The sequence below is a fragment of the Vombatus ursinus genome, unplaced genomic scaffold, assembly GCF_900497805.2.
Source record: "Vombatus ursinus unplaced genomic scaffold, bare-nosed wombat genome assembly UNPS02014793.1, whole genome shotgun sequence".
Lineage (NCBI taxonomy): Eukaryota > Metazoa > Chordata > Mammalia > Diprotodontia > Vombatidae > Vombatus > Vombatus ursinus.
This window is the reverse complement of record NW_020954571.1, coordinates 18,090,729-18,118,299: the sequence shown is the minus strand read 5'-3', so window position 1 is coordinate 18,118,299 and position 27,571 is coordinate 18,090,729. Positions and strand designations below refer to the sequence as shown.

General features: G+C 37.6%; 1 protein-coding gene across 1 annotated transcript in view; it reads right to left on the bottom strand.

Annotated features, from left to right (window-relative positions):
* LOC114048541 (liver carboxylesterase 1-like) overlaps nucleotides 1-27,144 on the bottom strand; it is a 49,562-nt gene extending 22,418 nt beyond the window's left edge. The window contains 6 exon segments of the mRNA XM_027869531.1: nucleotides 7,553-7,591; nucleotides 11,742-11,843; nucleotides 13,632-13,736; nucleotides 20,473-20,626; nucleotides 21,945-22,078; nucleotides 27,063-27,144. Coding sequence (XP_027725332.1) covers nucleotides 7,553-7,591; nucleotides 11,742-11,843; nucleotides 13,632-13,736; nucleotides 20,473-20,626; nucleotides 21,945-22,075 — 531 coding nt within the window. The 5' untranslated portion in view covers nucleotides 22,076-22,078; nucleotides 27,063-27,144.
* Nucleotides 27,145-27,571: the final 427 nt, after the last annotated feature.

The window sequence follows — 27,571 nt, the reverse complement described above, 5'->3', positions numbered from 1 at the left end:
TAAGTAAAAATTAGAACCAATATGAGGAACTACAAGAAAAAAAGAAACAAAACAAAACAGAAAAAAGAGCAAATAGTTATTTTTTCTAGTTCTGTATTTTGGTAGTTTGATTGGTATGGCATGGAATTTAGGTATAATTTCATTTTATTATATTAGCTTGGCCTACCCAGGAGCAATTTATATTTTTCCAGTTATTTAGATCTGGATGCTGGATGCTTCCATCTGCATTCAAACTCTATAGTTCTTTCTCTGGATGTGGATAGCATTTTCCACTCTAATACTTTTGGAGTTGTCTTAGATCCTTGAATTGCTGAGAAGAGCTAAGTCTATCAAAGTTAGTCATTGCACAACGTGGCTGTTACTGTATACAACATTCTCCTGGTTCTGCTTACTTCACTCAGCATCAGTCCTTACAAATCTTTCCGGGTTTTTATGAAGTCTGCTTGCTCATAATTTCTTACAGCACAAAAGTATTCCATTACATTCATATACCATAAATTGTTCAGCCAATTGATGAGCATCCCCTCAATTTCCAGTTCTTTGCCACCACAGAAAGAGCTGCATTAAATATTTTTGTACATGTAGGTCCTTTTCCCATTTGTATGATCTCTTTAGCCCTAGAGATTGCTGGGTCAAAGGGTGTGCATATTTTTATAGCCTTTCAGGCATAGTCCCAAATTACTCTCCAAAATGATTGTATTAGTTCACAACTCCACCAACAATGCATTAAAGTTCCAATTTTTCCACATCTTCTCCAACATTTATCATTTTATTGTTTTGTCATGTTAGCCAATCTGATAGGCATCACTCAACTCTTAATCCAGGGTTCTTTCCACTATATTTTGATGTCAGTAATGCAAGCCAGACTGTAGGACATCAGTTCAATATCTCAACTAATGCAGGATATAAAATAAATCCACATAGATCATTAGCATTTCTGCACATTACTAAAAAAGCCCATCAGCAAGAGATAGAAAAAGGAATTCCACATAAAATAACTGTAGACAATATAAAATATTTGGGAGTCTACCTGCCAAGGAAAAGTCAGGAACTACATGAACACAATTACAAAACACTTTTCCCATAAATAAAGCCAGATCTAAATAACTGGAAAAATGTAAGTTGCTCCTGGGTAGGCTAAGCTAATAAAATAAATATGAATATAAATGAAATTCTACCTAAATTAATTTACTCATTCCATGCCATACCAATCAAACTACCAAAATATAGAGCTAGAAAAAATAATAACAAAATTTATTTGGAAGAACAAAAGGTCCAGAAAATCAAGGCAATCAATGAAAAGACACCCAAAGGAAGGTGGCCTAGACATAACAGATCTAAAATTGTACTATAAAGCAGCAATCATCAAAACTACTTGGTACTTGCTAAAAAATGGAGAGGTAGATCAGTGGAATAGATTAGGTACATGATACACAGTAGTCAATGACTAAGGTAATCTACTTCTTGATAAACCCAAAGACTTCAGCTTCTGGGATGAGAACTCATTATTTAACAAAAATTGCTGGGAAAAATGGAAAACATCATGGCAGAAACTAGTCAGAGACCAACATCTTATACCATATACCAAAATAAAGTCAAAATGAGTACACAATTTAGACATAAAGGGTAATACTATAAGCAAATTAGGAGAGCAAGGAATAGTTTACCTGTTGGATCTATGGAGAACAGAAAAATTTATGATCAAACAAAAGAGATAGCGAACACTATGAAATGTAAATTGGATAATTTTGATTACATTAAATTAAAAAGGTTTTACACAAAGCAAATGAAACCAAGATTAGAAGGAAAGCAGAAAGCTGGTAAATAATTTTTTACAACCAGTGTCTCTGATAAAGGCCTCATTTCTAAAACACATAGAGAAATAAGTAAAATTCATAAGAATACAAGTCATTCCCCAATTGATAAATGGCCAAAGGATATGAACGGGCAGTTCTCAGAGGAAAAAATTAAAGCTATCTATATCTATATAAAAATGCTCTAAATCACTATTGATCAGAGAAACGCAATTAAAAACAACTCTGAATACCACATCACACCTATCAGATTGGCCAACATGACAAAACAAGAAAATGATAAATGTTGGACATGTGGGAAAATTGGAACACTAATACATTGTTGGTGGAGTTGTGAACTGAACTAACCACTATGGAGAGCAATTTGGAACTATGCCCAAAGTGCTATAAAACTGTGCATACCCTTTGACCCAGCAATACCACTACTAGGTATGTGGCCCAAAGAGGTCATAAAAAAAGAAAAGGACCCTCATGTACACAAATATTGATAGCAGTTTTTTTATGTGTGGTGACAAAGAATTGGAAATTGAGGGATGCTCATCAATTGGGAAATGGCTGAACAAGTTGTGGTATATGAATGTAATGAAATACTATTGTTCCATAAGAAATGATGAGCAGGTGGATTTCACAAAAACCTGGAAAGACTTGCATGAACTGATACTGAGTGAAGTGAGCAGAACCAGGAAAACATTGTACACAGTAACAGTAACATTGTGTGATGACTGACTTTATTAGGCTTAGCTCTTCTCAGCAATACAATGATCTAAGATAATTCCAAAAGTCTTATAATGGAAAATGCCACCCATATCCAGAAAAAGAACTATGGAGTTTGAATGCAGATAGAAGCATTTTACTTTCTCTTTTTTCTTTTTTTTTCTTTTTTGTTCTTTCTTTCTCGTGGTTTTTCCCTTTCATTCTGATTCTTCTTTCACAACATGACTAATGTGGAAATATGTTTAATATGATTATGTGTGTAAAACCTCTATCAGATTGCACACCATCTTGGGGAGGGGGGGAATTTAAAACTCAAAATCTTATAAAAATGAACATTGAAAACTAATAATAACTAAATAATTCTTTTTAAAAGGGATTTTATTTTATTGACCAGCAATATATTTTTGAGTTTCATTATCTCAAAAGGGTACAACTGGTTCAAGAAACATTTGAATAAATTTGTGGACAACAACTTGGCAGGAACCTGAAAGGAATGACTTCCAAGACTTTATTCATGGTGACTGAATTTCAAAAACTTTATTTTGTCATTCAGCATGGGTGACTATCAACTAATCCCTTTGAATTCCAGTGACATAGAGGGCCTTCCAAACCCACTCATGGGGAGAAAGGATGTATAACAATCTGTTGTGTTGCTATATGGATTATAAAGGATTGAAAGGAGATCTGTCAATTAATCTGGAAGTGAGGGTGGGGAGCAGGCCGCCCTGGGAACCAAGAAGGGAGAGACAGAGAGGGAGGAGGAGAAGAAGAAGAAGAAGAAGAAGAAGAAGAAGAAGAAGAAGAAGAAGAAGAAGAAGAAGAAGAAGAAGAAGAAGAAGAAGAAGAAGAAGAAGACAACAAGCACTTATTAGGTGACTTCTGTGTGCCAAGAACTAAGTATTCTCTCTCTCCCTCTCTCTGTCTCTCTCTGTCTCTCTCTCTCTCTGTCTCTCTCTGTGTCTCTGTCACTGTCTCTCTGTCTCTGTCTCTCTGTCTCTCTCTCTCTCCATCTCTCTCTCCCCCGTGTATATGTGTGTGTATATATATATATTTCTCCCAAACTAAATATTAAAACAATTTTTAACATTTTTTGAAGTTTTGAGTTCCAAATTCTATCCCTCCTTCTCCTTCCCCCTCCCTGAGATGGTAAGCAATCAAATATAGATTACACAGTGCAATTTTATAAAAAGCATTTCCACATTAATCATTTTGTACAAGAAGACTCAAATAAAAGAAAAAGAATGAAAGAAAAAAGTGAAAATAGAATCTTCAGTCTGTATTCGATCAATATCAGTTCTTTCTCTGGAAGTGGATAGTCTGCTTTGTCATCAGTCCTTTGGGATTGTCTTGGATCATTGTATTGCTGAGAATAGTTAAGTCATTCACAGTTCTTCATCAAACAATATTTCTTTTGTTTTTTATTAATAGATTTATTTATTTTTAGTTTTCAACATTTACTTCCACAAAATTTTGAGAATACCCTTTCCCCTAGTCTGCCTTCTCTTCTATGCCCCCCCCCCTTCTCTTATCCCCTTCCCCTTCTATTTTCCTGTAGGGCAGGATAGATTCCTGTATCCCATTTCCTGTATTTCTTATTTCCCAGTTGCATATGAAAACATTTTTTTAAATATGTGTTTTTAAAATTTGGGTTCCAAATTTTTTCCCTTCCTCCCTCCCCACCCACCCTCATTGAAAAGGCAAGCAACTAAATATAGGTTATATATGTGCAGTTATGCAAAACACTTCCATAGTAGACATGCTGTGAAAAACTAACTCTATTTCCCTTAATCCTATCCCACCCACCCATTTATTCTATTCTTTCTTTTGACCCTGTCCCTCCTCAGCAGTATTTGCTTCTGATTACCCCCTTTCCCAATCTGCCTTGCTCTCTATCATCTCCCTACTCTCTTGTCCCCTTCCCCCTGTATGTTCCTGTAGGGTAGGACAGATTTCCACACCCAACTGAGTGTGTATGTTATTCCCTCCTTAAGTCAAATGCTATGAGAATAAGATTCACTCATTCCCTCTCACCTCCCCCCATTTCCCCTCCACTGTAAGAGCCTTTTCTTATTTTTTGTGAGATAATTTACCCCATTCCACCTCTCCCTTTCTCTTTTTCCTAGTATAATCTTCCTTCACCCCTTAAATTTATTCTCCAGATATAACCTCTTCATCTTCAACTCACCCTGTGCCTGCTATCTCTCTCTCTCTCTATCTATCTATCTATCTATCTATCTATCTATCTATCTATCTATCTATCTATCTACATACATACATATAATTGTTTCTCTCCAACTACCCCCAAGGTCTCATGAGTTATAAATATTATCTTTCCATGTAGGAATGTAAACAGTTCAACCTTAATAAGTCTCTTATGATTTCTCTTTCCTGTTTACCTCTTCATGTTCCACTTGAGTCTTGTATTGGAAAGTCAAATTTTCTATTCAGCTCTGGTCTTTTCATCAAGAATGCTTGAAAGTCCCCTATTTCACTGAATGACCATTTTTTCCCCTGAAGGATTATACTCAGTTTTGCTGGGCAGGTGATTCTTGATTGTAATCCTATCTCCTTTGCCCTCCAGAATATTATATTCCATGCCCTATGGTCCCTTAATGTAGAAGCTGCTAAATCTTGTGTTATCCTGATTGTGTTTCCACAATACTTGAATTGTTTCTTTCTGGCTCCTTGTAATATTTTCTCCTTGACCTGGGAACTCTGGAATTTGGCTACAATATTCCTAGGAGATTTCCTTTGGGGATCTCTTTCAGGAGGATATTGGTGGATTCTTTCCATTTCTATTTTGCCCTCTGGTTCTAAAATATCAGGACAGTTTTCCTTGATAATTTCTTGAAAGATGATGTGTAGGCTCTTTTTTTGATCATGGCTTTCAGATAGTCCAATAATTTTTAAATTCTCTCTCCTGGATCTATTTTCCAGATCAGTTGTTTTTCCAATGAGATATTTCACATTGTTTTGTAATTTTTCATTCTTTTCGATTTGTTTTACAGTGTCTTGATTTCTCATAAAGTCACTAGCTTCCAATTGCTCTATTCTAATTTTTACAGAAGTGTTTTCTTCAGTAATCTTCTGGACTTCCTTTTCCATTTGGCCAATTTTGCTTTTTAGGGCATTCTTCTCCTCATTGGCTTTTTGGACCTCTTTTGCCATTTGGGTTAGGCTATTTTTTAAGGTATTATTTTCTTTGGTATCTTTTTGGGTCTCCTTTAGCAAACTGTTGACTAGTTTTCATGATTCTCTTGCATCACTCTCATTTATCTTCCTAGTTTTCCCTCTACTTCTCTTACTTGCTTCTCAAAAATCCTTTCTGAGCTCTTCCAAGGCCTGGGACTGATTCATATTTTTCTTGGTGGTTTTGGATGTAGGAGCTTTGACTTTGTTGTCTTCTTCTGGTTGTATGTTTTGATCTTCTTTGTCACCAAACTAAGATAATATAGTCTGACTCTTTTGGTTTGCTCAGGATTCCAGCCAATTACTTGAGTTTTAAACTCTTGTTAAGATAGAGGTCTGCTTCCAATGTGGAGAATGTACTGTCCCAAACTTTGGGGGTTTGTATAGCTGTTTTCAGAGATACTTCTAGAGAACTGTAAATTTTCAGTTCTTCCAAGGTGCTATGATAAGGGGCGAGGTGTTTCCTCTCCACCTTCACTACAAGGTCCACCATGCCAGCGCTGCTCTTCCTTGCACCAGGACCACCCCTCAGAACTGTGACCCATATCCAAGCATGGGCAAAGCAAGAGAATTCTGCCTCAGCACTGGCAAAGAGATCCCTGTGATCCCCCTCTGATCAGCCACTCAATTCCCCCTCAGTCTGTAAGCCAGAAGCTCAGTAGGCAGCTGCTGCCTTGGACTTGTGGTTGAGACCTAGCTTCTCTCTCACCGCAGTCACAGACTTTTCCCACTGACCTTCTAAGTTGTCTTTGGCATTCATGGGTTGAGAAGTCTGGAAACCCCCACAGCTGCCCATGATTCAGTCCTCTGGGGCCTGCTCCAGGTTTGCTGAGGCCTGCGTGCCCACATCAAACTGCACTCCTCTCTCATCCCAGCGCGATATGCCTTTCCAATCAACCATCCAGGGTGTCTTGGGCTGGAAATACATTTCACTGCCTTTTTGTGGGTTCTGCTGCTTTAGAATTTGTTTACAGCCATTTTTTATAGGTATTCGGAAGGGTTTGGGGGAGAGCTCAAGCAAGTCACTGCTTTCACTCCACCACCTTGGCTCCCCCCCATCTTAAATAATGCTTTATAACAATATCACACCTGACCAAAGAAGAGAGGAAAGATTTATATATACAAACCAGGGCTGTGTGGATCAGGTGAAAACCTAGAAAGTTTCAAAAGTCCAAGCTTAAGAGACAGTGGGGTGGGAGGGAAGTTATTGTTCTCTTTTGATTAGTCCTAGAGGATACCTTGGAGTAGGTGGGATTTAAGGAACAATTTGAATAAAAAAAATGTTCCTAGAGTTTCTACAAATATTGCAATGGGAACTATCTTTGTAGTGGTGATGAATGAAGACAAGGACCTAGGGAGAAAGTTTATTTTTAAAGAACTGAGTGGAAAAAGATTAGAATCTCAAATGGGCCAATTAACCCCCCAACATTTTTAGTTGATAATTAACCCAAAGCAAAGACATCCACCATCCATTGCAGGCATCATTCTCACAGGGCATATAAAAGGTGGTTGGCATTAATGATCATAGCATTCCTTGCCTAGAGTCTTGATAATGTCTCTTACAACTTCTGAAATAATTTGTAAGTCCAGGTCAGGTGTTTTTCTAGGGGGATGCTCTGAAAGGGAAAGCAAAACACCTCAGTCTCTTAAAGAGAGCATTTTCATTAGTGGTTATTATGGAATATTAACCTGGCAGTAGACTGAGAATGGGGCAGACTGCTCCTCAGAGGTATGGGGCCTAAATGACTTCATTCCAACAGGGTTACCTTACTTGGGTTTAACTGGAGCTTAAAGAAAGCCAGATTCAAATAATTAAGAAAACAAGGATGTCTAACCTGTGTAAGGTCTCCTACGAAATCCACGCTGATTAGTTCCTGTGAAGATAGACAAAAGATGGATAAGTGAGAAAAAATTTCCCAGAAAGTGCTTATCTTGTGGCTGCATCTATCAGGTTCTTTCTCATGCTTTCTCAAGATTATGTTCAAGAATGAAGTGCATAAGACTTCTGGTCCCTGCTCTTCACACCATGATGAAAGTCAGGTTGTGGAATCCATGAAGAGTCACAAGGTCTCTTAGAATTCCAACTTGGGGCAACCACCTGAGGACCTAGAGGTCTTTGCTCTCCTTCCTACTCTTCCCTCAAGCTAGACCTCTGGAAGAAAAGCCTGAGGAGTCATATAGGCCTACACATAGGAAAGGGGACAATTTGCCCTAAATTTTTAAATAAGTCCAATCTGATCTTGAAATCCACGCATAGTCTTATAATTGGCACTTAGCATTTTTGAACACTTCTGAAAGGTTAGGCCCTTTTTTTGAATTTATAGAATGATTGGAGTCTCCAAAAATTCACTACTAGTCCCTAACAAACTGGGTTCATGTGTACAAAGGATTAAATTAAGACAATTATACAAATAATTCTTGGTGTAACAAAGATGTAAATAATTATCCCAAGGCTGCATTTTGTTTTGTACTTTGGACAATATCTTAGGTCTTAGTCAGATTGGCCTCACTGAAAAAGGTAGATAACTCTCTAGGATGGCCTATGTTACAAAACTCCTTCTCTTTAGGAAAAGCAACAAGTCAAGTTCCCTGTAGTTCCAAGGAACACCTCCTCCCCCTGCCAACACATACACACACACCTTAGTCTTCTCTATAAGAATAGTTTCCCAAAAATACTGAAAGTACGGTATCCCAGTGTGAGAAGGGACATGAGAAACTCTTCTGGTCAAGTACCTTGTGTGTAGGCAGGTGGACATCAGAAATTAAACCTGAAAAACCCTTTACTAAATCATAACATGGGTGATTTTCAAAGAAAACAAGGTGAATTGGGGAGAGCCTTTTGGTAAAGTCAGAGCTATTAGTAACATGGAAATCAGAGATTTTCTCCAATACACTAAAGAGATTGCTATCAATATTTGTATCCTTCAGGATCAGAGGGACAACTGAATAATATTGGGTTAACAAAAATATTTATTGTAATGCTTTCCTATATATAAGTTGCCTTTGAGCTCTTCCCTTGCCTTCTTACCAGTACTAACCTATTTTCTTCACACACACCAGCCCAAACCAAGGCATCCCCCTAGCAATATTCAAGGGAGCATTTTGTCTCCACTAAAACCAGGTACAAAAATTGCCTTATATTTCTGGTAAAATAAATATTCCCAGACTTCCAGGAACCAAGATGATGGAGTAAGCAGTAAATCACTCTCACCCTCCTTTATTGACTTTGAAAATCCAAAGAATATTGCCCCAGGAAAAATCATGAAATAGTGGAGCCAGCAGAAAGATGAGGTACAGCAGTCTTTTACTTCAGGAGGCTAGGGGGATTAACAGGAAACATCCCTTTTGCTGTGGCTGAAGGGGACTAGTACAGGATGGGAGGCATCCCAGCAAGCCAATGTCAAGCCCCACCTCAGCAAATCAGTGGGAGATCCTGAGCCCCACTGTGGTGTAGCAGGCAAGCGCCAACACCAGCACACACTAGCCACCACCACCAACTCCAACTCAGCACCAGGTAAGCTACCAGATGCCTCCAGCCTCCAGCTGCCAACACCTGAAGCCCTAGTACATAATACCAGTAACCAGGCCCCCAGCCCCCTGCACAAGAAGCCTGGGACAGTACCCCCTCTGCCCCAGAAGTAGAGATCAATTTTATAAAGGCAAACAACATGAGAAAGAAGCAACAAAGAAAAACAATCGCCATAGAGAAGTATCTTGGTGACAGGGAAGATCAAAACACAAATTCTGGAGAGAAAAACATTGTCAATATATCCACATCCAAAACCTCAAAAGGGAATATGAATTGGCCTCAAGCCTAAAAAGCCTTCTTGGAAGAACTCAAGAAGGATTTTAAAAGTAAAATAAGAGAGGTAGAAGAAAAATTGAACAATTCCTTTAAAAATACAATTGTCAAAATGGAAAAAAAAAAGTACACTGAAGAAAACAACTCCTTAAAAAGTAGAATTGGCTAGATGGAAGAGGAGGTACAAAAGCTAACTGAAGAAAACAATTTGCTAAAAATTAGAATTGGGCAAGTGGAAGCTAATGATTTTATAAGACATCAAGAATCAAACAAAATCAAAAGAATGAAAAAATAGGAAAAAAATACCACATTGGAAAAACAATCAACTGACCTAGAAAATAGATCCAGGAGAGACAATTTAAGAATTATCAGTCTACCTGAAAACCATGATAAAAAAACTATTTTATAGAGCTAGAAAAAATTATAACAAAATTCATGTGGAAGGACAAAAGGTTCAGAATATCAAGGGGATTAAAGAAAAGAAATGCTAGGGAAGGTGGCCTAGTCATACCAGGTCTTAAATTGTATTATAAAGCAGCAGTCATCAAAACTACTTGCTACTGGCTAAGAAATAGAGTGGTGGATCAGTGGAATAGGTTAGGTACACAAGACACAATAGTCAATGACTATACCAAAGATTTCAGTTTCTGAGATAAGAACTTACTATTTAACAAAAACTGCCAGGGAAACTGGAAAATAGTATGACAGAAGCTAGGCATAGACCAACATCTTATAACATATACCAAAATAAAATTAAAATGGGTACACAATTTAGATATAAAGGCTGATACTATAAGCAAACTGACAAAGAAGGAATAGTTTATCTGTCAGATTTAGCTGGAATTTATGACCAAACAAGAGACAGAGAACATTATTAAATGCAAAATGAATAATACTGATTACATTAAATTGAAAAGTTTTTGCACAAAGCCCATGCAACCAAGATTAGCAGAGAAGCAGAAACCTAAAAAATAATTTTTACAATCAGTGTCTCTACTAAAGGCCTCATTTCTAAAATATATGTATAACTGAGTCAAATTTATAAGAATACAGGTCATTCCCCAATTCATAAATGGTCAAAGGATATAAACAGGCAGTTTTCAGAGGAAGAAATTAAAGCTATTTATTCTCATATGAAAAAAATGCTCTAAATCACTATTGATTAGAGAAATGCAATTCAAAACAACTCTGAGTACCACATCACACCTATCAGATTGGCTAACATGACAAAACAGGAAAATGATAAGTGCTGAGAAGATGTGAGAAAATTGGAACACTAATGCATTGTTGGTGAAGTTGTGAACTGATTCAACCATTTTGGAGAGCAATTTGGAACTATGCCCAAAGGGCTAACAAATGTGCATACCCTTTGACCCAGCAATAGCATTTCTAGGGCTATACCCCAAAGAAATCATATAAATTGGGAAAGGACCCACACGTACAAAAATATTTATAGCAGTTCTTTTTGTGGTGTCAAAGAATTGGGAATTGAGGGGTTGCTCATCAGTTGGGGAATGGCTGAACAAATTGTGGCATACTAATGTAATGTAATACTGTTGTGCTATAAGAAATTACAAGCAGGCAGACTTCAGACAAACCTGGAAAGACTTGCATGAACTGATGCTGAGTTAAGTGAGCAGAAACAGGAGAACATTGTACACAGTAACAACCATAATGTACAATGACTAACTAATAGACTCATCTCTTCTCAACAATGCAAGGATACAACTCCAAAGGACTCATGATGGATAAAGCTGTCTACATCCAAAAAAGTACTATGGAGTCTGAATGCAGATCAAAGCATATTATTTGCTCTCTCTTTTTCTTTTCTTTTTTTTCTTTTTTTTTGTTTCTTCTTTCTTGTGGTTTCTCCCATTGGTTCTAATTCTTCTTTACAACATGACTAATGTAAAAATAAGTTCAATAAGAACATATATATAGAGCCCATATCAAATTGTATGCTGTCTTGGGGTGGGGAGAGAGATGAGGAGAAAATCTGGAAATCAAAATCTTGTGGAAGTGAATGTTGAAAACCAAAAATAAATAAATAAATAAAAACCTTAAAAAAACCAAAAAACATTCCTTCCAAACTCACTGATGTGAAATTCTGCAAGTCAATGACAAATCATCCAAATTGCCTAGAGGAATTAAAGGGTCTGAAGCAACCATGTAAAATGAATCTTATTGAAAAGATAAGGGGTCAGAACTCTAGGGTCACCGACCATCTTTTGAGTTGTGTTCAGGATCTCTTCTGTCTTCTGCCGCATACAGTGAACCATGCTGGCTGAAGTAGCTGTTTTACACCCAGCAAAGGCTGCAATTTTCTATAACAAAATTTAACAGAGATAACCTTATATTCCTGAAGGTATGACATGGTACATTGGGAAAAGTTCCAAAATGAAAGCCAGGGAAGTGAGATTCAAATAGCCCTGCCCATTCCTGTGTGATTTATGATTATAGAAATAGATTAGGCACAGTACTTCCTCAAGCAATAAGTCTAAAGACCTCAACTTTTGGGGTAAGACCCTACTGTTTGACAAAACTAGCAGTAAAAGTAGACAGCAGTATGAGAGAAACTTAGTTTAAACCTCATGTGATATAACAAGATAAGTTCTAAATGAATTCATGACCTAGCTATAAAAGACTATACCACAAACAAATTATAAGACAAGGAAGAAATTGCCTTTTAGATCAATGAATAGGGAAAGAATTCATGACCAAACAAAGAACAGAGTCACAGAAAATAAATATGAATTTGACAATAGAAATCTTTTTGAAATAAAAAAAATCAATTAAGATTAGAAGAGAAATAGCAAACTAGAGAAAATGTTTGTAGCAAATTTCTCTGATAAAATACACATTTCTAGGGGGCAGCTAGGTGGCGCAGTGGATAGAGCACTGGCCCTGAAGTCAGGAGGACCTGAGTTCAAATCCGGCCTCAGACCAAACACTTGACACTTACTAGCTGTGTGACCCTGGGCAAGTCACTTAACCCCAATTGCCTCACTAAAAAAAAAATATGCATTTCTAAGACACAGAAGGAACTGATTCAAATTTGTAAGAAAACATACCATTCAACAACTGATAAAATGTTAAATATATGAGAAATTGGTTCTCAAATGAAAAAAAAAATACAAGCTACTTAAAATTCATTTGAAAAAATGTTGAAATCACCAATAATTAGAAAAATGAAAATGAAAGCATCTCTGAGGTCACCCATCAGATTGGTAAAGTTGACAAAAAAGGGAAAATCATAAAAGTTGGAAAAGTTGCAGGAGAAGGATATTGATAAACTATTGATGAAGCTGTTAAATGGCCTAGACACTCTAGAAATGTGTTTGAATCTATTACTAAAATATTAGTGAACTAGACATACCCTTTGACCTATAGATAACTCTAGGCTTATGTGCCCAAAGTGATACCTTCCCACCTGCCCAAAAATAGGTGCTATGTATAAAAATACTTGGAGAAATCTTCGGTAAAGGCAAACAAATAGGGAGGAGCTGACAAATTATGGTATATAATATAGTGGAATACTATTGTGTCCCAGGAAATGATGAAGAGGATGGTTTCAGAGAAATCTGTAAAGACCTGTATAAATTGAACACCAAGTAAAGTGAGATGAACTAGGAGAACAATTTGTATAACACAACAGACTTTTAGAGAGATATTTTTGAAGGACTTAAGAATTCAGATCAACAAAATGATGAATAATGATTCCAAATGACTGATGTTGAAGAATGTTGCCTACTTCCTGAGAGAGACATGAGGGACTAGTATGCAAAAGAAGACAAACATTTTTAGACTTAGCCACTGTGGGAATTTTTGCTTAACTATGCATGTTTGTTATAAGACTTTTTCTTTTTTTTTTCTTTTCTAGTAGGAAAATGAATTGGAAGAAAAAAAATTTTTTGCTAATTTAAAAATAATTAATTAACAAAAAACTTCCTGTGACTTAGACATGTCACTTCCTTATGTAGGGCTTCCATTTTTACCTCTGGAAAATGAGAGGGCATTCCAAAATTATTTTTAATATTCCTTATAGTTCTAAATACTGTAAGTTTGTAAATGGAGTAAAGGTTTTAGAGAATCATGTAATGCCAAAAGCCAACCTAAGCTGTTGATTTGATGTTAGAACTGAATAGGCATTCCATAAGAGCAACACCACTCTGGGAAATGGCTCGGTGGAAGAGATTTGTTGTCAAAGGAGAAAGAACCTGAGGGGGAAAAACAGAGGAAATAAGATTATGATTTAGGATCAGAACTATAACTAGGTTACGAAAATCATAGCTTTGCCTCAGGACATTGGGAGAATGCTCACAATACCCCTTTACCAACATAAAAACTGAAACTTAGCACCCTGCTACAAAAAAAAAATGGTTAAAATGGAGACAGCAAGACCAGTTGTACTATGGTTAGAGGGCCAACCTTGAAATGAGGAAACCTGAGTTTAAGTATTATCATTAGCACATACTGACTGTATAACTTTGCATAACTGACGACTTCTTAGCAACTCTATTGTTGATTTGCTTTTAAAGAGAGTTTTCTCATGAGAAGCTCCCTAAGCTACGGAACACATGAACACTTCCCCAAAGACTTAAAGCTGGAAGGCACCAGAAAGCAAAATTCCTCCTCTTGGCCAACCCTCCTCAAGTGAGTTCCCCCACATCTCAGGTCTGTAGAGCTCCCCTACCCAACCCAATGCAGGCTTTCCTAGGAAGACTCTCAATTATATCTGTAGTTGTTATTTCTTGCTAGTGGTATACAAGCATCTTAAAGGCAGGGATTTTCTTTTTGTCTTTATATTCCCAGCACCTAGCACTAGCACAGTCTCTTGTGAATAGTTCTAACTTGATAAATTGTTGTTTGTCCTTCATGCTCGAAAAAGGACCATGACATCAGGAATGTGATGCTATGCCTTGCAAATACATTGGATTTAAGTGAGGGAGGGGTGTGCAAAATCATCAGCCTCACTTTCTCCTCCAGAACCATCTGGGTCCAGTGGCAAAATATAGATCATGATGACTGGAGATGGTCCCCTAACTTAACAAATACTTGCATGGTAAATGAGTATGTTAGATTTTTTTTCCCGACAAGACTTTTTGTTCCTAAGGGCTTCTCTCTCTCTCTCTCTCTCTCTCTCTCTCTCTCTCTCACACACACACACACACACACACACACACACAAACACACATTAGTCTTAAACTTTTGATTTGGGGGCATATTTCTATCTACTTGCCCTATTTGCCAAAATGGCTATTTATAGCATGGTTTAAGAACACTGATTGAATAGGTCAAGGTAGACCCACTTATGCCAAAAAGTACTTTTCCTTCTATGATTCTAGAAAATGTGTATTCCCTTCTGCTTCTGATTTTCCATTTTTTCAGTATTTCATAAATTTTTTTCAATATTTCTTTGTATCCCACATATTTGTACTTATTTTTGTATAGATTCTGTCTTTGTAATTATAAATGAGCATGTTGGATTCCTAGAAAGAATGTAAATACTTTGAAGGGAGGTCTGATTTTATTTTTATCTTTGTATCCCTGGCACTTGGCACAGTGCTTAGTAAATAGTAAGCACTTAATAAAATATGATTGTTTCACTAAATGACATTATAAATTTACCTAATGCATTTAACCTTTCCCTTATAGTGGGACACTTAGAAACTTTCATGCTGCTATGGAAACCTTTGAATAGACATCTTTTTTTTGTTTGTTGTTTCTTTGTTATAATACTTCAAGGGAAATATTCATAGCAGTGTAATTATTGTTAAAAAGAGATAATTGCCTGAAAAACTGTGTTATGTGAATATAAGAGTATATTGTTTTGCAATGAGAAATAATGAATGAGAAATTCAGAGAAATATGAAAATATTTGTTTGAACTAATATATAATGTAATTAGCAGAACCATGAGAAAACATGAACAATGACTAACAATGTAAATGAGATAACAAAAAGAAGACTGATTTTTTTATTTGTATTGATTTTTTTAGGTCTCGAAACCACACCTTCTTCACCTGCAGCCAGGAGTTGTCCTCTTCCTTCCCAGTAACGCTCTGTAAGTGATACACACACACACACACACACACACAACCACCATGAGATATTCCATTTGTGACAACATGGAGCATCCCCAGCAGTGGCTTCTCACAATTTCTCACTCCTTCTGATGGTTCTAAGTGAGATGCTAATAATGATGGGCAGCTACTACCCAAATAGAGGGGAATCATTGTTTATCATGCCCTTGGCAGTTCTAAACATGACAGACAGAGATGATAGAGGGGTAAGCATATCAGACTAACAGCATATGTTGAGATAACACATTGGTCAGGCCTGGAACAAACCTTTCAACGAGACAGGTTTCTTAGTAGCAGGATGGACAATGTGAAGGCTAGTGGATTAGGAATGTGGTAGAAATCATAATTAGGTACTGTACCAGAATTAGCTGTTTTTAAGATTTGGCATGGGCTAGTTCCCTGCCTATGTGGAATAATAATTAAATAATCTATTTGTCATTTGCCAGGGATGCAGAACTCCATGTCAAGCTGGCTACAATACATTCTTTATGAATAACAAAATTTAGTAGACAGAAAAAGTGAGCAAGCACTCAGGAGAACTAAGGAACAGAAAAGCTTATTTATGATAGCCCAGATCACTGGCCACTGAACAAGGTTATTTGGCACAATATGAAATATCCTAAATAAACACACAACAGTAGCCCATTTACCTTTTCATAGAAACACAGCATTAGTAAGGGTCATAAAGGTCATCTAAGCATGCATTTCCTACCTAAATCATGAATCCTTCTAACTCCTATAAGACTTCCTCTCATAAGTGGTTATTCAGTTAATAGTTAAATACTACAGGAGGGCCATCTTCAGTCAACCTAATCTGCATCTCACCACTGGACCCAGATGGCTCTGGAAGAAAGACTGAGGCTTGTGACTTTGCATAGCCCTCCCTCACTTAAATCCAAGTCACTTTCAAGTCATGACATCACCTTCCTAATGTCATGGTCCTGTTTGAGAACAAAAGAACAAACAGTGATCTGTGAGTAGTTGTAGGTGTCACACTGTGGACCCAGCCAGCCAGTTTCAGTTGACCAAAGGAACTCTTCTCTTACTTCCCTCCTTCCTTCCATCTTCCCCTCTCTTCTCTCCCCTCCTCCTGTCTTTATTTCCACAAAGGGAATCATACCCTTACCTACAGGTGTTCTGCCCTAAGAAATATAAATATTGATTGCTGAAACCTCACAAGATAGCTTATCATTTATGGGCTAGATTTCTTTTTAGGGACCATGCCTTAAACCCAAATCATTCTAGCTCTCATTTATTGTCCAACAATGGGTTAGCCCAAGACTCACTTGGTCATTGTTTGGTCTCTTGGTCTCTGATGGTTCAGAGTGAGTATAAATATCAATTATTTCTATTTATGCCAGAAATCCTGAGGGTCTTTCCCTCCCAGATTGATTTTTTAACTAGTTAAAAGAGGCCATTATTTGCCTCATTTTTTATGTAGCCTTAATCACTAAATGGGCATTGCCTCCATCAATCTGAGACCTGGGAAAGACCTTAGCTTAAAAAGGTCAAAGTCTCCCACTGCATCCCAGGCCATTTTCAGTCATCCTGATCTATATCTTGCCACTGGGCCCAGATGGTTCTGGAAGAAAAAGTGAAGCTGGTGACTGTGCACAGCCTTCCCTCACATAAATACAATTCACTTGCAAGTCATGACATCACCTTCCTGATGTAATGGTCCTCTGGGAGAACGAAGTTCAAATAATGAATGAATGAATGAAATACTCCAGACACAGGGAGCTATTTAGATGACAAGGCAGCCCTTTTCATTATTAGGAATCTCATGGGATTCATCAGTTTGAAAACTATCCCTTATTTCAAATTGGCAACTCCCATTTTAACTTTCCTTAAGCTAAGCCCTCAGTCATCATATCTAGCCTACTATATATGTACATACAGTTATAGATAAAGATGAAATAGATATAGATACTCCTTTAGACTAATCATGATCTGCTCCTTTAAGCCTTGTTTGGCTTAACATGCAGACCTTAAAGTGCTGTAGAGATGTTATCATTTAATATAATTATAAGTTTCTATCCTAGATGCTTTTTGGCTTGTCAAAGTTCTTTCTAAATGATGGTTTATAGCGGAAAGAGTATTGGACTAGATATCCCCAAAGATCTCTTTCTGCTCTCAATCAATGTTCCTATGATTTTCAATGATACGCTTAATATTGTCTGATCAAGGTCTGACTGTTGTTTTCCTTTGGTTCCTACCTAGAACTTTTCTTACTGAGGCAATTTCTTGCATATGAGTACAGATATTAATGATGCACCATTTCCCAGGGTTCACCTTTTTGGCAACTAGGAGGTACACTGTGGAGTCTCCTGAAATCAAAGTCCCTACATGATCTCCTACATCCTCACTGGGACAGAAATGAGACAGTCCATTAGCCATCAAAGAATAAAGAATGATCTCAGATGCTTGTCCCAGATCCTGTATGTTTATAGTCATATCACTGAATACAGGTGGTCTAGTAAAATGAGTAAATCTGCCCAGTCATTGTTCCAAGGTTTCTTATTGGATTCAGCTCCAGATTCTCTATTTTCCTAAGAACCTCCCACCTTTTCCCCAAATAATTCATTTCCTTGAGGGTGGATGAGGATGAGAGATGCTGAGGAAAGAATCCTTCCCCAAAGCATTGTTGACACTGCTCACGCTTGGGAGAAAGGTCTCTTATTAATGGCATATTTAGAAACATGAGAATATTTGGTGCCTGGATTTCTGCCTGAACTTTATAGAAGTGACTGGGGAAGAAAAGGGGAGTAAAAATATTCTCTGAAGATGAGCATGGCAGGAACAGTAATTTCAAAGTATTTTCCTAGTAAGAGGAGCTAGTACAGGCAGCTAGGTGGAGCAGTGGATATAGTGCTGGGTCTGGAGTCAGGAAGATTCATCTCTCTGAGTTCAAATCTGGCCTCAGACACTCACCAGCTGTATGACCCTACTCAAGTCACCCAATCTGGCTATCCTCTGCCTTTTCATCTGCAAAATAAGATGGACAAGAAAATGGCAAACCACTTCAGTATTTCTGCCAAGAAAATCCCAAATGCAGTCACAAAGAGTCAGACTGAAAACAACTGAATGGCAAAAAAGCAAGCAGAGTCATCAACAACATTGTCTTACACACTGCTCAACTCTGAAGGCCATGCAGGTAATGGGGGAGGAGGAAGAGAAACAATGCTCTCCATTTCTGATCAAAGAATACTGAGAAAACTTTGGTCTGGATTACTCTGTGTTCCAACTTCCACAATGGGAAGATATGCAGAGGTCCAATACCATCTGGGATGTCCACATAGGGACCATGGCCAAGAGAATTCCTGAGTTATGCACAAAGCAAACAGTATAAAAGTGCTCAACAAAAATGATTTCTTAAAAATGGTCCTTAAGAACAGGAAGGTCCTTAAGAACAAACGATGAAACACAGCTCCTTCCTCATTTCAGAAGTTGGGGACTAATAGGACAGAAGATTATTTACATTATCAGATGAAATTAATGTGTCAAATTTTTTTTGCTTGATTGCTTTCCTTATTCACAAGAGAGACTTAGTCTGGAGAATAGCTTTTAAATGAAGGTAATAGAAAATCAAAAGTCATCAATAAAACATTAACATAAAGGTTCTTACGAGTCTGACATGCCAGCAGTACTAGATGAGTATACATATTTTTCTACAATGCAATAGTGCTCTATTCACCTGTGATTTAATTATTTGTTTTGCCTTTTGCCTCTGTTTCATGAAGGCAGAGACAGTATCTAATATAAATTTTGTGAGTTCCACAATTCCTAAGGAAATGCTGAATATACAATAGACACTTAGTAAATGTTCCTTAAAAAATTAGGATAAGTAAGGGAGGAGTAAGCTGAGAGGAGAGGAAAGGAAGGGATATGAGGAGGTGAGGGAGATGAGGTTCCAGAACCACACTTTTCTTTCTTTCCAAGTTTGCCCAGAGTTGACCCTGTGTCAAGAGAAAAGGATGTGGGTGTCAGGTATAACAGGAATTCTTCATACACTCAGAAGAGGAATGCAATGGTTCAGTGAAAGGTTTGCTAAGTGTTCATTGAGATGATGTTCTAAGTCACTTTATAGAGTTGCTGTGAGAGGGTTAGGTGGCACAGTGAATAGAGTGCTGGATCTGGGGTCAGGAAGCCTCATCTTTCTCAGTTCAAATCTGGCCTCAGAGACTTACTAGCTGCGTCACAGAGGCGAATCACTTAACCCTGATTGACTCAGTTTCCTCATCAGTAAAATGAGCTGGAGAAAAAAAATAACAAGCCACTCCAGCATCTTTGCCAAAAAATGGGGTCATAAAGGGTCTGACATAGTTGAAAATAACTGAGCAACAAAGAGATACTGTGAGTGGGAAGAGCATTGGGTCTAGAATCTGAAAACGGAAGTGTGAATCCCAGTTCAGATACTTTATAACTGTTATTTTAAGCAAATCACTTTATCACACAGAAATTCACCTTTCTCATATGTAGAACTACTAACAATATTGCTTTTATTATCTCACTTATAGAGTAGCTATGAGGAAAGTGATTTTAAGTACTTTGTAAATGTGAATTATTATATTATTATTATTATAAAAGAAATAACACATTACAAAACTGAATCAACTCTTCTGTCCCCTAGACCTTCACTGTTAAACTTCTACAGTTAGTCTTGGGGCATGGTCAGCTCTACATTCTTGTCCTCTCTACTTTATTACTTGATTAAGAAAGAAACTCACTGCCTAGAATCACCCACCATCCTGTGGAAGAACCAATGCAGCTAGCAGTGAATACCAGCAACATCTACATGTGGTTGGGGCTCTGACTCTGTAAGATATTGTTGGAAGATTCCTGAATCGAAGCATGGCACTCTGAAAACTTACCAGTGCTGAAACACTGACACCTCCTGCTGATACACCAAAGATGGTTACCAAATTTGGGTCTCCTCCAAAGTTGACAATGTTCTTCTGAACCCACTGGAGTGCAGCCACTTGGTCTAAGTAACCCCAGTTCCCTCGGGCATGTTCATCTCCAGTACTACAAGGGAGAGAAGAAAGGAGGAGGAAGATGGATGATTAGAAAAGAATATTTCTCAGCTTGCTTCCTAATTTATAAAATGGAGATAACCACAGCACTTACCACAAATGGTTGTATTATACTCAAACCTTATAAGAGGTATAAAACATAGCAGTTACTTTAGGAACAAGTGGTTTCATGGAAAACATGAAATAATGCTAAACTTCCCACCTCTAGTGTCTAGTCAACTTTTGTTGTTGTTGTTGTTGCTGTTCAGTCATATCTGACTTTTCATGACCTCACTTTGGGTTTTCTTGGCAAAGATAGTGGAGTAGTTTGTCATTCTTTCTCTACCCCATTTTTTACAGATGAGAAAATTGAGACAAACAGAGTTAAGTGACTAGCCTAGGGTTACACACCTATTAAGTGTCTGAGGATAGGTTTGAAATTAGGAAGATGAATCTTCCTGTCTCCAGACAAAACCCTCTAATCTCCGGGTCACCTAAATGCTGGTCAACTTTTCACCTTAGTATTGTTAAGTTTATGTGTGGGTCATGTTTTCTCTTTTAGATATAATGTGATGAGGGTAGGGATCAGGTTTTCTAATTTTTTTTTGTTACATTCATGAACCCACCAATCCCTCAGGTCACTTGATTAGTATTATTGAACTGCATCTCAAAAAGGCTTCAGGGGAAATTTCTATTTCTTTGATGCCCATATCTTTGCTGTCCCTACTGTTACCATGCTAGTGCTTTTTTGCATGCTCATCTCCTGACTGGAATGGTTTTCCATCCTACCTGCCTATCAAATTGGCTCAGTTCCCCTTCTATCTCCTTCAGGAAGCTTGAATTTGACCTAAGGCAGTTATAATTGCTCACTCCTCTGAACTCCAATAGCTAAGAATCTTTAGCACATGTAATCCTCATTTAGTATTTGACATGAAGTGTCTTATCAATAGTACTCAACTTAGGAAGGTAGCATTTTTGTGCTGGGCAAATGTAAACAAAAGTGGATCATATCTCTCCTCCACTCTCCCCTCCCCCATAGAAAATGTGTATAGTACAGGAAGGAGTAAGGCTCTACTGCCTCACTTAGCCCTGTATTTTGACCTAACTTCATTTGTATGTCTCCTTTCCAATCCACCAGGATCTTGGGAGTGTTTGGGGCTTTATCGACCTAGCCTTTATATAGCTTCTGTGACATTATTTTGGGTAGAGTCCCTGAAATGGGTTTGGGGATACAGTATCCCAACCCAGTGTCACAAAATTATTAAATTTCAGAGTTAGAAGCACCATGGGCTACTTTTTGTCAGCTAAGTTCCCATCCTCTAGCTCTTAACCTATAGAATCCAAAGATTCCCAGACGGTACTGAATGGCCACCACAACAACATTCTCAACAGCTGAGAGGTACGTCCCCTCCAAAGTTGAAGCATCACCCACCAATAAGCCCCCTCCATGGATCCACACCATCACCTGTGGAATGAGACAAAAATATTATTGGTCACAGCATCCCTGAATTAAAAGGAACCACAGAAAGTGCATGTTTAAACCACCCAGCCTGAGTACTTGAAGCTATCCATCCTAGAGATCTCTAGGGGGATGACAGGGTATAATGAAATGGGAACTTGACTAGAGGCTAGAAGAACTGAGTTCTAATCTGGACTCTACCACTAACTTTCTGTGTGAATTGAAGAAACTCACTTCCATTTTCCAAGTCTCAAGTTGCCCACTTGTCTAAAAGGAAGGACTAGATAACCTTTAAGGTCCTTTCTAGTTCTCATTTTATGACTGTGTTTCCTACACGTAGAGAGGGGAGAAGCCAAGATGAATCAGGCAACTTAAGAGAGTATTCTCCCTGAGCCTCTATCCTTTGGGTTAAACTCCTCTATGACCACTCCACTCCATTGACATTGTCATATAAGCAACAAAACCAGACAAATAATGTAGATCTCAATACTTTAACTATCTGAATGATTTTGAAAATCTATTGTTGTTGAGAGGAAAAAGGAAGCAATCCTGAACTTTCCACATTTGAGACACTTGAATAAAGTAGGTATGTTTAAGTCAGGAAAAAAAAAAACTTTGGGGGAACATAATAGCTTATCCTAAAGTATTTGAAGGACTGTCATGGAAAGGAAACTTTGGACTCATTCTATTTGGTCCCCAGGGCTAAAATAGAAATAGTAGAGAAAATCGCAGAAGAGCAGATTTTATTTCCATGTGAGGAAAAAAAAAAACTTTCTAACAGAATTCCCAAAAGTGAATGACTTGATTGCTAGTTGTTTTACACACACACATACACACACACAGGCACAAATACATCCCACCACTACCACTGGAGGTTGTCAAATAGATAATGAGTAACTACTTATCTGATATGCTATAAGGGATTCCTGTGAAAGTGTGAGTTGTATTAGATAACTTCTGAGGTCTTCCCATTCCTGAGCAATTGTACTTACACACTTAATGGGGAGTTCTAAACCATTTTTGTGTATCATGGATGCCATTGGCAGTTTGCTAAACTCCATGGAACCCTTCTCAGAATAACATTTTTAAAAGCATAAAGTAAAACATATAAAATTACCCCCCTAAAATCAATGATATTGAAATATAGATGTATTTCCCCCCATTAAAGGTCACAGACTCCCTGAAAATTTATCCATAGATGTCTTGTGAGGGAGTGAAGGTGTTCTACACTAGAGGAAAGTAAACAAGATGATGAAGGCACTCAAAACTGTCCTGTGAGGATTGATTACTGGAAGAGTCCTTAAGTTAGAGAAAGAGGACTCAAGGGCTGAGCCAAGATGGCAATGGAAATTCAGCATTTCTTTTTTTAATTAATTAATTTAGTTTAGTTATTAATTTAGTTATGTAAGTTATCACTTCCATAAGCTTGAGTTTTAAATTTTCTCCCCCTTCCTGTTTCCCTTCCCAAGATGGTGTTCAAACTGATATAGGCTCTACATATACATTCCTATTAAACATATTTTCACATTAGTCATGTTGTAAAGAGGAATTAGAACCAATAGGAGGAGCCACAAGAAAGAAGAAACAAAACAAAATAGAAGAAAAACAGAGCAAATAGTACGCCTCAATCTGCATTCAGTCTCAATAGTCCTTTCTCTGGATGTAGACAGCATCCATCATGAGACTTTTGGAGTTGTCATAGAACCTTGCATTTCTGAGAAGAGTTAAGTCTATCAGTTAGTCATTGTACAACTTGGCCATCACTATGTACAATGTTCTCCTGGTTCTGCTCACTTCACTCAGCATTAGTCCATACAAGTCTTTCCAGGTTTTTCTGAAGTCCACTTACTCATCATTTCTTATATCATAATAGTATTACATTACATTCATATACCACAACTTGTTCAGCCATTACCCAAATGATGGGCATCCCTTCAATTTCCAATTCTTTGCCATCACAGAAAGAGCTGCTATAAATATTTTTGTACATGTGGGTCTTTTTCTCATTTGTGTGATCTCTTTGGGATATAACCCTAGAAATGCTATTGCTGGGTCAAAGGGTATGAACATTTTGATAATCCTTTGGGCATAGTTCCAAATTGCTCTCCAAAATGGTTGGATCGTTTCACAACATCACCAACAATGACTTAGTGTTCCAGGAATTCAGCATTTCTGCTGATATCTCCCAAACCAATCCTTTAATCAACTTTTTCAAAATGTCTCAAATAATATTCTGAGTAGGATAATCAAAAAAGTCACAGTATCTCATTTTTTCAGGATAGCTTAGGAAAACTGAAAAAGAGGGCTTCCTGCAGACATGGGATGAGGCTTGGTCCAGAACTTGAGCTATGAGGCCTGGGGATATTGGCAACAGCAGTAGAGTAGCATTAAGGATAGTAGGGACAATACCTTTTGTCAGAAAGATATCACAGAAGACCCCTGTTTTGGAGATGGGAGCAGAGCCAGGCACCATTTGGCAGCTCCTTCTCCCATTACCAAGTTGCAAGTTGCAGTTGCATGGCAAAGTGATTACAGTCTGGTTGCAAGGAATAGAAGCCCTACCTAGGTATGGACAAGAGCATATATCAGGAGGATAGTGACCAGAACTCTCCCTGGGTCATGCCACCTTGGAAGCACCAAAAACCTACAGGCCCTCTGTCCATTGAGACTCCTTCAGTCTGCCCTAATAATGATAAAGTTCTTAAGAGTTATAAGAAACAACCAAGATAGTGGTGTTGATGGAGCATTCCAGTCAAACTCTTCCAACATTCCCCTCAAAACAACTTTAAAATAACCTGTCAATTTGAATTCTAGAATGACTTAGCCAACAAAAGGTTGGACTTTTTGAGGCATTTTTTATACATCCCAAGATAACATAGGAGGTAAGACAGAGAGGTCTGCAATACAGGGGCGGGGCTTGCCTAGAGTACAGTGCAGTAACAACACTAGCTGTGGGCCTTGAGGCTGTAACAATGATTACAGCAGCAGTTTGGGGAGCTTTCACTACTCCTAGATGATAATGAGATGAGGCAATTGATGAGAGAGAAAATACAGGGGGCCTCTATGTTGGCACTGGGCACAGAACTGGACAAAATTTTGGCACTTTTACTGCTCATTACCCAGGTCAGAGTCACAGTTCCAGGACTGAAAGGTCTGTTTCTGATTGCAAGAGAGTTGGGCCCCTAGGTAGGTAAGGACCAGACCACAGATGAGTAGAGCAGTGACCTCACTTCTTCCCAGATCTCACCAAGTAGGAAGAACCAAAAATCTTATAGATCCCCTAGAACTAGCTGTGAAAATAGCAGAGTAAAACTAGCTAGAAGCTTGGGACAGGGATTGCCCTTCCATCCACCCAGGTGATCAAAGCCCAACCCTAACATCAAGTTCAAAGCCAAGAAATAGGCTAAGATAATGAGTAAATAGCAAAAAAAGGAATCTGACCATAAAAGGCTACTATGGTGTCAGGGAAGCTGAAGACACAAACTCAGAAAAAGACAACAGGAAAACATCTACAGGTAAAGCATCAAAGAAAAAATACTGATTAAACAAAAGTCCAACAAGAAGTTCTTTTTTGTTTTTGGTTGGGCAATGGGGTTAAGTGACTTGCCCAGGGTCACACAGCTAGTAAGTGTTATATGTCTGAGGCCAGATTTGAACTCAGGTCCTCCTGAATCTAGGGCCACCTAGCTGCTCCATGGGAAGTTCTAAAAGAGCTAAAGAAAGCAATGGAAAGGAACAAAAAGAATGGTTTTTAAATCAAGTAGAAAGATAAATGGGAAATGAGGGTAATGCAAGAAAATTATAAAAATAAAATTAACAGATTGGTAAAAGATGCATAAAACTTCATTGATGAAAATAACTCCTTAAAAAGCATAATTCCCCAAATGGAAAAAGAGGCACAAAGTTTCAGTGAAGAATATAATTCCTTAAAATTTGCAATTGTCCAAGTAAAATCTAATAATTCCAAGAGAAATAACAAAAAATAAAACCTAGTCATAAGAATGAAAAATTGAATAAAATGTGAAATATCTTACTGGAAAAAACAACTGGCTTGGAAAATAGATTGAGAAGAGGCAAAAATTATTAGACTACCTGAAATCTCCCAGGAATGTTGTAGCCAAAATCTAGAGCTCCCAGATTAAGAAAAAAAAATAATGGAAGCAGAGAGAAAAAAACTCCTGAAATACCCTGGAACCACAGCCAGCATCATACATGATTTAGTAACTATCATCATAAAGAAGTGAAGTGTTTAGAATACAATACTCCAGAAGGCAAAGGAGTTAGGATTATAACCAAGAATAACCTATCCAGAAAAATGGAGTCTAATCCTTGAGGGGAAAAATGAATTTTAATGAAATAGATGACTTTAAAGCATTCGTCATAAAAATATCAGAGCTGAATAAAAAAAATGATATTCAACAGAAGAATTAAGAAAAGCCTAAAAAGGAAGACAAGAAAGAGAAATCATAAGGGAATTAATAAGATTAAACTTTTTAATTTCCTTTATGGGAAGATGATACATCTAACTCCTAAGAACTCTGGCATTATTAGGACCCTTATTAAGAGTCTCCACAGGTCAGGAGTGTGATTCAATTATGTCAGGAAATTTAAAAAAAAAAGAAATGGAGGAATAAAAGGAATGAGAGAAGGACGGAGTAAGAGGAAGAAAAGAGGTGTGTAAGGAAGAGTTTTTGTAATGGGGAGGGGCAGGCAATGCTTGAAGATAGATAGATAGATACATAGAGATATGCAGATAGATGGATAGAGAGATGATAGAGAGCTAGATAGGTAGATACAATATAGTTATATATCTTATTCAACAGGGAATTAGGAGGGGAAAAGGCTAAGAGAAAAGAAGGGCTAATAAGAAGAAAGTAGGATTAAGGGGGGTAAAATTATTTCTGCTTTTCCTCCTCTGCTATTCATGCAAGAAGGAACCAAAACCAAAAAAATCCAAAATTATAGACAACACAAACCATAAACTCCTTACAGGTAACAATCTTTGTTGCCAGGTCAGCTGAGGTGTAAATATTCAGGTACAAACAGTCTTCAGAATTTTTCAGGGAAGTTCCATGCAGATTGCAGAAAGTTTTTGCCATAAACTCCTCTCTAATTGGATTCTGGGCACACCTGTGCAATGAAACAAAAGAAATCACTTCTTTTTAACAGCATATCAGGAAAACATACTTGGGGTCAAAGGATCACTGCTCAGAGGTTTTGGAGTTGGTAAAGTTCTTAGAGATCACTTAGTCAAATACATTCATTTTACATATGAGGAAACTGAGCCTAGAAAAGGAAAGTGACTTGCCCAAAGTTACATAGGTAATAAGTAACACACTCAGGATTTTGACTTAGATCCTCCTCCACCCCTATCCTCCTGCTCTTCTTCTTCAGACCCTCTACTTCATCTTCTAAGGGAAAATTGACAAATAATTTTGAATGTCTTTTTTTATTTCCTTAATTCATGAAATATCCCACTGGCTTTCTGTTTGGGTATGC